The 15119-nt window shown below is 44.6% G+C and overlaps 1 protein-coding gene across 1 annotated transcript in view; it reads right to left on the bottom strand.

Moving 5' to 3' along the window:
• GPD1 (glycerol-3-phosphate dehydrogenase 1) overlaps positions 1-15119 on the bottom strand; it is a 110505-nt gene that overhangs the window by 25709 nt on the left and 69677 nt on the right. Inside the window, exons 3-5 of the mRNA XM_075337259.1 lie at positions 13057-13197; positions 12154-12292; positions 11715-11827 (exon numbers count right to left, since the gene is read on the bottom strand). Coding sequence (XP_075193374.1) covers positions 11715-11827; positions 12154-12292; positions 13057-13197 — 393 coding nt within the window. The remainder of the gene's footprint in view (positions 1-11714; positions 11828-12153; positions 12293-13056; positions 13198-15119) is intronic.

The raw sequence follows: 15119 nt of genomic DNA, 5'->3' as shown, positions 1-15119 counted from the left end.
TGGGTAGAGGATTTCCTCCAGCATAAAGAGGAGAGGAGCAGATGTGATTGGTTTCTTTACAACATGTGATCAAAGAAGCCTAACGAGCAGGCTAGCAGAGGTTAACTCTTGCTAGCCTCTCTATGTGCAGACAGCAGATCAACGCCTGGGTCTTTGTTGATTAAAGACACCAGAGAAAAAAAAAAAAATAATCAGGTAGAGTGTCAGAATCTGCAATGTGAGCAGAGCCACAGGTGCTGTAGACGCATTATCAGGCGCGAAATGGCCATCATCCTTGTGAAGCTTGCATCTGACTGCTGACCCTTTTTAAAAGGATATTAACCCCTTCACAAACAAGAATGTACCCATATGTCCTAAATCATGAAGGGGTAATCACCGCCGGCTGCTGCGGTGAGCCTGCGGCAATCCCCGCACATGTCTGCTGTACAAATCAGCAGACATGTGTGCCTTGCAGGTGCAGGTGGATCCACAATCCACCTGCGCCTGTTAACCCTTTTAATCCCACTGTCAAAATGTGACAGCACATTTTAAAATGCCCAGCACTTCCCGCTGCCATTGAAAGCCCCGTGAAGTGATCACAGGGAGCCGATGGTCACCATGGTAGCCCAGTGTGATATGATGACTCCTGTGTTATTATGACTCACTTCATGTTTCAGGCGGCAGAGCGCTGGCTGTTACAAAAGATGAGCATTTCTCCTGGTCTGAGCTGTGCAGCTCTGATCAGGAGAAATTAATGAGCGATCAGACTGCTGATTCTTATAGTCCCCTAGGGGGGCTAGTAAAATAAAAAAAAAAACACCCCACAACTCTAAAAAAGTTCAAATCACCCCCAATTTGCCCCTTTGAAACCTAAAGGGTTAAAAAATAAAAAAAAAAAAAATACACACTTGGCATCACCGCGTTCAGAACCGCCCGATCAAAATATAAAATCAATCAACCTGATCAGTAAACTGCGTAGCAGCAAAAAAATATCCAAACGACAAAATTACGTTTTTTGGTCTTCGCAAATTTTGCGCATAATGTAATAAACAGGCGATCAAAATGGAGCATCTTCACAAAAATGGTACCATTAAAAACATCAGCTCAAAATGCACAAAAGATGCCATCAGAGCCCCAGATCATGAAAAATGATAACGCAACGGGGCGAGGAATACATATTTTTAACCCCTTAGATAAAAGTAAACCTATACATGTTTGGTGCCTACGAACTGATACCGACCTGAGGCATCACACAGACATCAGTTTTACCATATAGTGAACACTGAATAAAATATTGCAAAAAATAAGTGCAATTGCATGATTGTTTTGGGGATTTTTCTGCACTTGGAATTTTTTTCCGTTTTTCCGTACACTATAATGGTAAAACTGATATTTTGCGGGAAGAGTTGTACTTTTAAATGAAACCATAAGCCCTCATATGGCAAGATTGATAGTAAAATAAAATAAAGGTACGGCTCTCGGAAGAAGTGGAGCAAAGACTAAAAGTGGAAAACCGCCCGGGGTGAAGGGGGTTAAAAAAAAAAAAAAAAAAAAAAAAATATAGTGCCACTCATTATTTCTTCTTTTCTTCTGATTTTTTATGGAAACTTATGAAACTTCATTCCTGTAAAAAAAAAAAACAAACAAAAAAAAAAAAAAACAAAAACAACCCTGCATGGTACGGGTTTCCGAACAACTTGCTCCCCCCCCCCCCCCTCCCAGTCTAATTTTACAAAATCAAGGCAGCTGACGGGAGGCAATTTCTCCTATGGAGTACTGATGCTGGCAGTAAAAGAGTCAGAATAGGTCTCCTCCTCTAAAGGTCCTGTCACACACAGATAAATCTGCGGCAGATCTGTGGTTGCAGTGAAATTGTGGACAATCAGTGCCAGGTTTGTGGCTGTGTACAAATGGAACAATATGTCCATGATTTCACTGCAACCACAGATCTGCCAAAGATTTATCTCTGTGTGTGACGGGGCCTTTAGTCTTGTGTTTAGCAGAACAATCTCTGGTAACAGCTTAAATATCCAGAGTAAGGCCGGCTTCTCACTTGCGAGTTTCTCGCAGTAGTGCAATGCGAGAAATTCTCGCATTGCACTCGGACACATGTTAAACACATGTTAAAACAATGAGGCAGCTCCTATCTGCTATTTTTTTCTCAGTCGAAATCTGAGTAAGAAAAAAAAATTGCAGCATGCTGCGTTTTGGAGAGTTTTTCGCGCCAGTCTCTCCAATGCAACTCTATGGTAGCGTGAAAAAAATGCATGTCACACGGACCGGCACTCACACCATCCTAGTGACATTCGTTTTTCTAAATACATTAATCGCATGTTTCTCAAAACACTGGAAATGAGTGGGGTCTCACAATGTCGGTCAATCATTGAGATTGACCGACATTGTGAGACCTAACTCATTTCCAGTGTTTTGAGAAACATGCGATTGTCAGTCGGTCTCTCCCTCTCTGTCTCTATTCTCTGTCGGTCTGTCTCTCTCTCCCTGTCCATGTCGGTCTATCCCTCTTCCCCCCTCTCTGACACTCACAGATCTCCAATCATCGGCGCGGCGCTGCACGGCGTTCACACTGCTCCGGCGTCTTCTCTTTTGAAAAAGCCGGCCGCTCATTATTCAATCTCGTATTCCCTGCTTTCCCCGCCCACCGGTGCCTATGATTGGATGCAGTCAGACACGCCCCCACCGCTGAGTGACAGCTGTCTCACTGCAACCAATCCCAGCTGCCGGTGGGCGGGTCTATATAATGCAGTTAAAAAAAAAAAAATATAATGATAATTTATAAAAAAACGGCGTGCAGAGCCCCCCATCCTAACAATATCAGCCAGCAGCCGCCCGGAATAGCCACATCCATTAGATACGACTGTCACGGGACTGTACCCGGCCATCCCAAATTGCCCTGGTGCGGAGGCAATCAAGGTAATAAGGAGTTAATGGTAGCAGCCCATAGCTGCCACTAAGTCCTAGATTAATCATGGCAGGCGTCTCCCCGAGATAATCTTACAGGTTAATCATGGAAGGTAAGAAAATGAAGACATACAGCCAAAAATCCTTTATTTGAAATAAATAACAAAAAACCAACCACTTTCACCACTTTATTCAAGACCCCAAATACCCTTCCAAGTCCGAATTTAATCCACAGAGGTCCCTTGATGCTGTCATCTCTGCTACATCGGAAGCTGACAGAGCGGTCACAGACCACGACCGCTCTCTGTGAGCTCCCCGCAGCGACTGAAGTGAGTCGCGCTATCAGCGATGACGTCACTCAGATTACCCGCGGCCACAGATCTCAGCAGGAGGACTGCAGCTGTGGCCGCGGGTAACCTCAGTGACGACACCGCTGATAGGGGATTTGCGGTCATCAGTGAGACCTTCACCGGTGACCAAAAATCAGGCCATGCCACACAGAGAGCCGCAGAATGACAATGAAGTCGGGTAACGTTCATCCAACTTCATTCTGATCGTGCGGCTCTGTCCGTGTCTGCTGTCAGCCGCCATTCAGCTCTGCTACATGGCTGTCTGTGGCTGCTGTCAGCGGCCATGTAGCAAAGCTGAATGGCAGATGACATAGCTGAGAAAAAAATAAAAAAGGAAAGGATCACACACACGGATCAAACACGCATTGCACACGCTCTGCTAGTCATTAAATAATTTAAAAAAAAAAAAAGCATCGCACTTGCATTGCACACTGACCTAACGTGAACTAAAATCGGCCGAGTTTTTTTTCAGGCAAATCGGACCGATTTTACACACAATGTGTTTCCAGCCTTAGTGAGACACAGTAGCTGATCATTTCACTGCCATCATCTGTACTCCAAATGAGAATGTTCTGATATTAATGCCAAAGTCAGGCAAAGACTGCAAAAAGCAGGGTTTTGGAAGCCATTCACATCTAATATTTTCCAGAATTGAAGACAAATCTCTTATTTATAGCAAGGGCCTGTGATACAGAACCCCGAGATATAATTGTTCCATGTGCTGCAGCGTTCATCCATTCTATAGTCACGTTTTCGGCACAAAACCTTTTTGTCTTTGTGGTGTAGACTGTAGATTTTTTTTTTTAGCACACCATTCTAATCCGCTTACATTTGAGGCTGTAAAGCTCTTCATTGCCATGTAACCAACAAACATAAAATTGCACATTAAAAAGTGCATTCAAAAAATGTCCTTCCTGGCTGAGAATAAAACTCTTATTATAAAACTTAGTTAATAAGACTTTATTCTCGCCTATTTGTTTAATCATTAACTAAATAAAGAGCTATTGAAACTCAGAGCCTGGCAGGAACAGGGCAAGCAGCAAGCGCCAAGCCAAAGTCAATAGTTCTCATTTGCATAATAGTAAGCAAACATCCTTGTTTGTGACCAGAATCATTATCACTAAAGGCCCCGTCACACTAAGCAACATCGCTAGCAACATCGCTGGTAACGAACAACTTTTGTGACGTTGCTAGCGATGTTGCTGTGTGTGACATCCAGCAACAACCTGGCCCCTGCTGTGAGGTCGTTGGTTGTTGCTGAATGTCCTGGGCCATTATTTAGTTGTTGCTGTCCTGCTGTGAAGCACAGATCGCTGTGTGTGACAGCGAGACAGCAACAACTAATGTGCAGTGAGCAGGGAGCCGGCTTCTGCTGAGGCTGGTAACCAATGTAAACATCGGGTAACCAAGAAGCCCTGTCCTTGGTTACCCGATATTTACCTTTGATACCAGCCTCCTCCGCTCTCACTGCCTGTGCTGCCGGCTCCTGCTCTGTGCACATGTAGCTGCAGCACACATCAGGCAATTAACCCGATGTGTGCTGTAACTAGGAGAGCAAGGAGCCAGCACTAAGCAGTGTGCGCTGCTCCCTGCTCTGTGCACATTTAGCTGCAGCACACATCGGGTTAATTAACCTGATGTGTGCTGTAACTAGGAGACTGGGGGCTGGTCACTGGTTGCTGGTGAGCTCACCAGCAACTCGTGTAGCCACGCTCCAGCGATCCCTGCCAGGTCAGGTTGCTGGTGGGATCGCTGCAGCGTCGCAGTGTGACAGCTCACCAGCAACCTCCTAGCAACTTACCAGCGATCCCTATCGTTGTTGGGATCGCTGGTAAGTTGCTTAGTGTGACTGGACCTTAAGGTCCGGTCTGCCAACAATCTGGCATTAACTTGAGCAGTCTGGCTTGAGGATGCTTTTTTCAGGTTAGGATCTGTTCAGGGGCAGACACATAATTGGTGCAACCTATGCAGCCGTACAGGGGCCCAAGAGGTAAGGGGGCCACTTCTACCTCCAAGGCAAGTGCATTATGAAAAGCTATTTAAATGCAAGGGGCCCATATACCGTTCTTGCACAGGGAGCCTTTTCTGTCTTCTGTGTTCACCAGTGGATCTGTTAAACAGAACATGTTCTGGGTGAACATTGCTAATCCCTGCATCTAGCTAGTAGTATAGATAGAGAGAGCTTTAGAAAAATTATTTCTAGAGATCCTTTATGATATGCTAATGAGGCCAGGGACTAGTCACAAGGGTGTTAATTCCTGCGCTCATCCCACCATCTTAGCATGGTACCATGCCCACAGGGGTGTGCTAACATGCTATTCAATGCCGCATCATTAGCGGTGATGTGTGTACCTGTGTCCGCTGTCACCGCTGATCAGAAATCCCAGCACTTCTGGTCATGCGCACTAAACCTCTGATGGCAGGACACGTACACCCAGCTTCATACTGCGCATGACCAGAAGTGTGGGGCATTCTGATAAGCAGTGACTGCAGACAGGTGATGAAGCTGCATTGAATAAGCATGTTAGTATGCCCCTGTGGGCGTCCTACCATGTTAAGAGGGCGGGAGGAGCGCAGGAACTAAAGCCCTTGCAACTTGTCCGTGCTCTTCTTAGCGTATCATAAAGGATCTTTAGAAATATTTTTTCTAAAGATCTATGTAAGCTACTAGACACAGGGACAGTTAGGCAGGGATTAGCTTCGTAGTTCTGGGTGCATATTGCACCTGACAGGTTGCCTTTAATGTTTGGGGCACACTAATGAAGGAAGGGGTGATCGGTAAAGGAACCACTGATTGATGCTTGCTCGTTTCACTGAGGGGCGAGGCTGCACATACCGGAGAAATAGCATTTAGTGCTCGGACAAGAGCAGCTACTCCGCAATTTATTGCCCACACTCCCAACCTCCAACTAAGGAAAGTAGAGGAAGATTCATGATTTCACTTCTCTACAGTCACTGGTCAGGAGATAAAGCACTGCGAGCGCAGTATAGAAGAGGGGACTGCGGAAACGTTTCACTGTATAGTGTAGTGTTTCTACTCACTGAGACTACAAAATTGTGAATTGTATTTGTAGAATTTGAGTTCTGTGCGGCCAATCAAGTTCTTCCACACTGAACTCCAACCATACCTTTATGGACCTTGGTTTGTGCACTGGGGCATGGTCATGCTGGGACACAAAATGGACCTTCCCTAAACTGTTCAAAATGTCTTGCATGCTACCATATTAAGATTTTTCCTCAATAGAACTAAGGCTGCTTTCACACTTGAATCGTTTTGCATCAGTTGCAATCCGTTGTGTGACTGACGCAACGGACACATTGAAGATAGTGACACAACTGATGTGACTGATGCTGCAAAAAAGCTTTAATTTTTTTTTTTTTTTTTTTTACACTGTTTTACCGGCGGCTAGCTATTGTGAGCGATCAGTTGATCACCCAGCGGCCGGTCAATCAGCTGATCGTTCACAATAGCCGCCGATCAGCTGATCGTTCAAAAAAAGTCATCGCCAGCTGATCGTTCGATCACTGAGATAGAGAGAGACATTGATTTGAATGATTAAAACACAAGAGCTGAGCATGCGCAGTGAAAACAAAAGGATTCAGCTGCTCAAAAAAACATTACATGTTGTGTTCCTGTAGCCCGGTCAGTTGTTCCACGACTGATTCATCACGCGGAGGATGCAACGCAAGGCCATCAGTCACAATCCGTCGTCCATACAAGTCTATGGAGAGAAAAATGGAATCCTGCAAAATATTTCCTCAAGGCGATGGATTGCAACTAATGCAAAACAATGCAAGTGTGTAAGCAGCCTGAGAGGCCATTTCCAACCCTTGAGAAAACATCCTCATAGCATTATTTCTCCACCACTAAGCTTCACATTTTCTACATTGCAGGACAGGCAATGTTCTCCAGACATGAACCAAACCCAGATTCATCCATTAGGCTGCCAGAGAAGTGTAATCACTCACTCCACAGAACAAGTTTCCACTGCTGAATAGTATGGTGGCGGCGTGCTTTACATCACTCCCACCGACGCGTCACAATGTGTGTGCTTGGTGATGTAAGGCGTCCATGCAGCTGCTCATCCATTGAATCCCATATGACAGAACTCCTGGAGCACAGTTTTTGTGCTGATGTTGGGATATAAAAGTCACCAGCACTCTGCTGCAGGGTTCTAACCTCTTCTGGCATTATGATACTCAATACTTGGAAGTTCCACTCTAAAGGCCCTGTCACACACAGATAAATCTGTGGTTGCAGTGAAATTGTGGACAATCAGTGCCAGGTTTGTGGCGGTGTACAAAATGGAACAATATGTCCATGATTTCACTGCAACCACAGATCTGCCAAAGATTTATCTCTGTGTGTAACGGGGCCTTAATTTTACGTGGTCTGTCAATTTGTGGCCAAGTTGCTACAGTTCCTTTCACTTTTTAATAAAACCTTTCACAGGTATTGGAGGAATATTTAGCAATGGAAGAAATATCATGAACTGACTTGTTATACCAGTGACATCTTATTACAGGACCACGTTGGTATTTGTGAGCTCTTTAGAATGAGCCACTTTTCGAAAATGTTAATGAAGACAGATGACATTTAATGTGGCTCAGTGACATCACTACATCGCACTACCTGCGCCGGGCATCTGACATCACAGCTGATATGTTTTATTGCATTTGTACACAATACATTTGCCTCTATTGTAGGGAGCAGTATTTTTAATGCACACAAGGAGGGGGAATTTTGGTTTTCTTCGCTGACGTGCACAAAGTGGGTGATTATTAATGTGTTGTGTTGGAATATGTTTGCAGGCAGATCATTGTTTCCAGGGAGAATAAATTAGGTTATTCTCATCCTTTCCACGGCAGTGCCGGTTAACCCTTTCTTCTCCAGCTTGTGAATTACCGTACTATCTTTTTGGGGACCGCAGCAACCACTCTCTACAAGACTATACAGCGGTTGCGACTACTCACAACCGATCCAGGTAAGGCTACTATTAAACAGTACAACAGCGTGGAACAACTATTTTTCCAACAGCAGCGCGGTCAATTAGAAAATATCATCCATCTCCTTTACTCCGAACCGATCCAGGTGAGCATTTTCAGGCAAATCTGTTAATCCCTTATTAAGATAAGACCCCATTTGTACAATTCTCTTGCAGCTTTCTCAAATGGAAAAAAAAAAAAAAAAAAAATGACTGGGCATGTTGAAATTCAATATGCCTGATCTTACTGTTCTTTACTTCTGCCATGACGGGATCGTCAGGACACCACCATATGTATCCAACCACATTAGATGCTGTATTCTGATGTATATGGCGTCCTGTAATTCAATATTCCCTAAAGCTTCACATAAAACAAATGTAGACCGTGAGCGCTCTCGGGCAGGGTTCTCTCTCCTCATGTACCCGTCTGTTGCCTTGTACGGTTTATGATTATTGGACTTGTCCCTATTATGTGCACCCCTTTCACATATAAAGTGCCATGGAATAAATGGTGCTATAATAATAATAAATAATAATAATCTGTGTTGTAGCAAGCAATCACTAGCAATGTTCTGTTTGCCCTTCTGACCTGCCAGTTTTAGAAAATACATTTATTGCTCATGAAATACCAGTTCTATAGCATAATTTCTTGGATAAACGTAAAGTCCAGATCACCATAACATTTGTTCCTCCTCGTAATTTAGCTCAGGATCCTGCCCACGCCAAGGCCAACACAATCCAGCAAAGAAAAGAAGAATCCAGCTTACACTCGAGGTTCTGTTTATTTTTAATATGGTGCACTTATCCAACATACAGTGAGAACATGAGTGGTGCGATCATCGTAACATAATAACGCGTTTAAAATGCGCTAGTGTGCCGCCCCTGTGGTAGGAGCCGGGCTGCTCGGAGCCGGATCTGCGGTGGCTCGAGGGGCGTCCAGACCCAGGGCTCGTGCGGCCACTCAAATGAAGAAGGTATTTACAGGGGATTGTGTTTAGAGTTTGTGACGCCACCCATGGTGTGTGGCAAGGTGGAGTACCTTGCAGTTGGGAGAACCCGGGGGCGTTGGAGTGGGGCAGCCGGATGTTAGAATCCTCCACGGGTAGGGGGGATGCCCCAGGATTCTGTGATTGTGTTCGGGGAGTTCCATAGGGAGTGAAGGGGGTCACTTGCGTACTCCCTTAGTCCAAAAAGCTAACACCGACAACTGGATAAACCAAAGTTCTGGACACTGGAGTTAGTTTGGGTCTCGTCCCCGATGGTGCTGCCTGGTGATCTGTGACCTTCCTCCTGGCACTTCTTTGTTGGTCCCTGTAGTATAGAACTAGTCGGGTCCCACTCCCCAGTGTGGCCAACTGTGGGAGCTTGCTCTCAGGGTTCACGCTTGGGATTTTCTGGACAGTTTTGGTGGAAAGTCCTATCCCCCTTGTTGCGCTAGTACCCCAATTTTGGAGTGGGTGGAGAGTGGATCTTGAAGGCTCCATTCTCGTCGTGTAAATTGTCAGGTTGCCTGAAGCTACTCCCTGACCTAGGGTCCACGTACCCAGTCGTGTCCTGGTCCCAGCCCAGTGATGGTACAAGGTCGCCGGCTGTCCTTGACAGTTCCGTGCCCCTTGTCACGATCCCCTGCGACCGGGGTCCAGCTCCTACTAGGCCCAGACCACAGTCTGCCATCTAGTCACTTCTAAGGAGCCCGGCTCCTGACCTCCTCCTCTCTCCTTCACTTCACTGACCTACTCCTGAAACTCCTGACCTCCCCTTAACCAACCCCCCCAAGTGGGCGACCCTATTCCACTCAGGCCGTCCATTGGTGTGTCTGGTGGGTGTGGTGCAGAGTGTACCTAGGATTTTATTACCTGGTGTAGGCAACACCATATAGTTGAGGACCCTAAACCAAGGAGGAGGTGGATATTGCATGGAGGGCAGATAGTCCAGGGGTGTCACACTAGCACCCTTGATCATGATTAAGAGTACCACTACAATTGAAACACGTGGCGATAGCACCTGTGAAGCCCCTCCAGTGTTGTGTCGGTGCATTACCTTCAGGGACTCCACGTGGATGGAACAGTCTGGTCACAGGTAGGAAACCTTCTTTTAGGATTGTCGTGACGCCACTCTCAGAATTGCGGTCAGTGGGGACCGCCACTGCAGATTAAGGGAGGCCTGGGGCTGATGGTGGGTGCAGTCAGCTGTAATAGCCTCCTGAGAGTGAGGCAAGCCCCAGGGCCCTGTGTAGATGTGTAGAACCACAAGGCGCAGAATAACTCCACACAAGCAGAAGGTCTTTCAGGGGTTTTACTCACAGAAGGTGGCAGAGTGAGTAACCCGGGCGTAGCTGGGATGAACCAGGCTGGAACCAGGTGTCCTTCAGGCTGACTGATGAGGGTGACTACCGACTCGCCTTCCTTAGCCCTTTGCGTTTTGGGGTAACCCCGACTTTTTAGTCCCTATGGGGGTCACCCAGGGAAGTTGCTGAAGCCTCTCTCCCCTTCGTTTTGGCCCGTTTGCTTGTAGCCTGGACCAGGACACTCCGGCTGCTTGCCTCCTGTGAACTATGGGCCCTAACTGTGGCGACGTGGCTGCGGACTCTGTAGTGTGGTCTTGGGGGTATGAAGTGCCCCCTCATGCAGGTTTGGCAAGGAAAGGTGGATCTATCCCTGCACTGGGACCTGCTACCCGTTTGGGCCTGGTAACTCCCTAGCAGTCTCCTTACTTCCCACTCCGTTGCTCTCTCTTTAGCTGAAGATGGATTTCGGGTAGCACTACTAGGTGACCGTTCTCCCCCGTCGGTAGTCACTGCGCGGACGCTGTTAGACTGTCACAGCCCCAGGGGTCTGCTCCTCACGTCTGCTCTCCCTGGACTGCACACTGAACCGGCTCACTGCTCCTCCTCTCCTGTTCTTGCCTACGCCACCTAGCAACCAGGCTCTCCACCACACCCCTTGAGTGGAGATGGAGGCTTTTTACCCCCTCCACTATTCCAGTGGAGGTGAAGGCTTTGCCCCCTCCTGGGATCCCCAGGGGTCCTCCCAAAGGTACATGTGTGAGACCTGATCACTATGCGCCTGTGTAGTCACACCTCGGTCAGCCTTCTGGATTACCTGTATTGTACTGTCCCCAGCATGGGTGCAGTACTCAGTGGTGCCTGACCAGGTCAGGGGCGCCACACACCACTCATGTCCTCACTGTATGGTGTATAAGTGCACCATATTGGAAAATCAACATTACTTTGAGTGTTAAAAAGCCGGATTCTTCTTTTCTTTGATGGATCATTTCTTAGAACTTAGTCTTGTGCTGTTCCTCGGTTATTCTTCTTGGAAATATATGTATTAATTGGCATCTGTGGATACTATTCCGCTTATATACATGGCTTGCGCCTACTCTGCTCTGACAATGTCTTGTATACTATTCGCTTTATCAATTGGGTGGAAGAATCAGTGTCTTTATTCAGGTATTATTTCAGCACAATAGTTTTTCCTACCTTCAGTGCCCCGCATATTTCTACTGTATCTGCTTCTTCAACTACTGTGATGCGGAAATTTGGTGTCTGAAATAGCTCCTTCAGGATCTTTCCTTGCTCCTTATTTTTACAACCTGCAGGAAAATAAATAAATAAATATATAAGAAGAAAACATTAAAATTGTAATATGGCAAAATTAGTCCGGTGGAAAATCAACTATAACAAAAAGGAACAATGCAAAGCTATTGGACCCGTAAAGGCCAAGGGCCTAGTTCCGAGTGGATTCCCATCACAGTGAGTACCTGCAACGGCCACTACGGCACAAATTTTCTCAGGGTTTGTTTTTTTTCAATACTATTGTAGTTGTATAAATCCATCTGCAGTGAACTCTCCCTAGAGGTTGCTATAGGGCTCCTATGATTTCTATGGTAGCCCTTGGAATAAGGAAAAAAACCCTTACCAATTGTAGTCTCACAAAATTTCCCATCGGCAACTTCATTGGCAATGTTGGCACCCATTAGCACACTCATTTGGATGCCTAATCTCTCACGAATGATGTCAGATATTAACCGAAGGCCTTCAGGTCCCTCGTCTACACCCTGAAAATAATCCAAAAGGCAATAAATAATCCAAACTTGACCACTTTATGCAAAATAACTTTAAACATATTACAAACACAGGGTAAACCTACTGAATAGTGTGTGCTCAATTATCACAAAAGTACAAGCAGTGCAGCCCTAAAGAGATCATGAGACTGGACAGAGCCAGGTGTCAACAGCACAGTAGTGAGCATGTGCGAGCTCTTCTACTGTATTCACTTTCTAAGAGTGGTGGTTGCACATGCTCACTACTGCTCAATTCACACAGGTGATATTGGGACCTTAGTTCTCAGGAATGGGGGTCTCAGCAGCCATACCACCAGCGATCATTCATTTATTACCTATCCTGTGAACAAGTGATAAATGTTTACAGGACATCAGAATCTAGGAAGGAAGGAAGGAAATACACTCCTCTGTGGTTTCCAGTCTTATTTGTCCTCTGAGTCTACAATTTATGAGCCATACCTTTTTTAGGGTCATGTGTATATAGACTAAAGCAAATTTTTGGACTTTTTTTACCCATTACTATAATTACTACTATATTACTAATTGGTATTCTACATTGTGCTATCAAATGCACACGGCTGTTGTAATCTGATGTTACCAAAAAAAATAAATAAATAATTATAATAAACCGCATTTTATTTTCTCCTAAACAAAGCGGCCCTCATAAATGTGACTGTCAGTGGAAAGCCATCTAGCCCTATACGCAGTCAGAGTAAATAATTTATTATTACAGCTATAAGAATGATAATCACTCACACCTTTATGAGCGACACTCCAAATGCTTCTTTCTTTACTTGGGTTTTCAGTTGTTCACATAGTTTACCAATAAATTGATGGGGTACAACAAAAATTAATATATCTGCCCCTTTTGCGGCATCAAGCAGGTCCGGCACGGCCACCTAATGAATAAAAACAAAACACATGAACAATATATTATCTACATAAGCACAAATATAAGGGTTATTCCATCTTATATAATAAAAAAAAATGCCTAGAGGTTTTCCCATGTAAGCAAGTGACAGCATATCCCATAGTGTGTAGATCATCGAGCTCCGATGCAATGATGTAAGGGGTACTGTTATCAGTTTTGAGATTATATATATCTCATAATTATATATCTATATTTAGCTCTATCTATAGCTCTATCTATATCGAGAGAGATGGATAGATAATTACACATACAGTGGAACCTTGGATTGCGAGCATAATTAGTTCCGAGGGTGTGCTCTTAAATCAAATTACTCTTATATGAAAGCAAATTTTGCCATAGGAAATAATGAAATGCAGACAATTCCTTCCACAACCCAAAAATATTTAGGCTATGTGTCCACGCTGCGGAAAATGCGCGGATTTTGCCACGGATTTCTCGCGGAAAAGCCGCGGATTTCCCGAAAATCTGCAGCAGCGGCACTTCCCAGCCATTTCTATGGCATTTTGGAAATGCTGTGCCCATGCTGCGGATTTTTCCGCGGCGGATTTGGTGCGTATTTTGATCCGGAAAAATCTGCAACATGTCAATTATTGTTGCGGGTTTTGATCCGGATTTTGGCTTCAGAATTGGGAAAAAAAAAAAAAAAATAATAATCCGCACCAAAATCCGCACCTTTGAAAAGGTGCGGATTTTGCGGGAAAGCCGCGGATTTTCATGCAGAAAAATCCGCAGCAACATTCTACCGTGGACACATAGCCTTACTGTACTTATACAAACTTATTACAGTAATATAAAATAATGTACTGTATTCATATACAATTAACGTAAACAAAAAAAATAAACTGCACGTTAGCTTACAATAAAATTGTTGGTGTGCGGGAGGTACTATAGACAGAAAAAAAAAAAATAATAATATGACAACCTTTATTCTAGTACAATACGCAAGAAAACACACCAAATCTATTCTCCCTAAAATAAGGGCAGAACTAAGAAAATGCAAGGTAGAAATACTGCACAGGCAACTAGATTACAGTATAAGTAATGTGCTATACTGGTTAGCAGAAATAAAGTACAGTACTGTATCCACAAATTCAAATTAATAGACATACTATATAGTATATACTGTACAATGATCTATTGTTTACAGTAAATATGTACAGAAAGTTAACTCCAGAGCAGGTCAGAGTGTGATGAAAGGACAGAACCGGAAGTGTGCACTGTGAGTATTTGCTCTTACTGCAAAGCATTGCTCTTAAACCAAGTTACAAATTTTAAAAAAACCTTTGCTTGTCTTGCAAAACGCTCTCAAACCAAGTTACTCTTAATCCAAGGTTCCACTGATTATATTATTGTCTCTCTCCCAATCGCTGTCAGTCTGTTTCCATCTCTCTGTCTGTATTTGAATCAGTCTGTCTCCATCTCTGTGTGTGTCTGTCTCTATCTCTGTCTCTAGGTGTGTGTCTGTCTCTCTCTTTCCCCTGTCTGTCTCTTTGCCCGGCTGTCTCTTTCCAGGTCTGTCTTTCTGCCCAGCTGTCTCTGTCTGTGTCTCTTTCGGTCTCTCTTTATGCATCTCACCACCGACATTTTATTACCTCACACATAAGCTTCTTATACTAACAGTTTATTTTGTTCCTATAGCAACCACTGACAGTTGCTATTAATAGCCAGTAGCTCCCGCCCCATTCAGTATAATGGAGGCAGGATTTTGGAGACTAACTGTAAAGCGCGGGGTTAAATTTTCCTGTCAAAAACAGTCTATGACGTTCCCTGGCTCCCATGGGGCGTCTGTGCAAAATTTCGTGATTGTAAACGCGATGGTGCAAATTCCTTTAGCGGATATACATACATACATACATACATACATACATACATACATACATACATACAGCT

Source organism: Anomaloglossus baeobatrachus, chromosome 2, assembly GCF_048569485.1.
Source record: "Anomaloglossus baeobatrachus isolate aAnoBae1 chromosome 2, aAnoBae1.hap1, whole genome shotgun sequence".
Taxonomy (NCBI): Eukaryota; Metazoa; Chordata; class Amphibia; order Anura; family Aromobatidae; genus Anomaloglossus; species Anomaloglossus baeobatrachus.
Note: the sequence above shows the minus strand (reverse complement) of the source record. Positions and strands in the feature narration are given on the sequence as shown.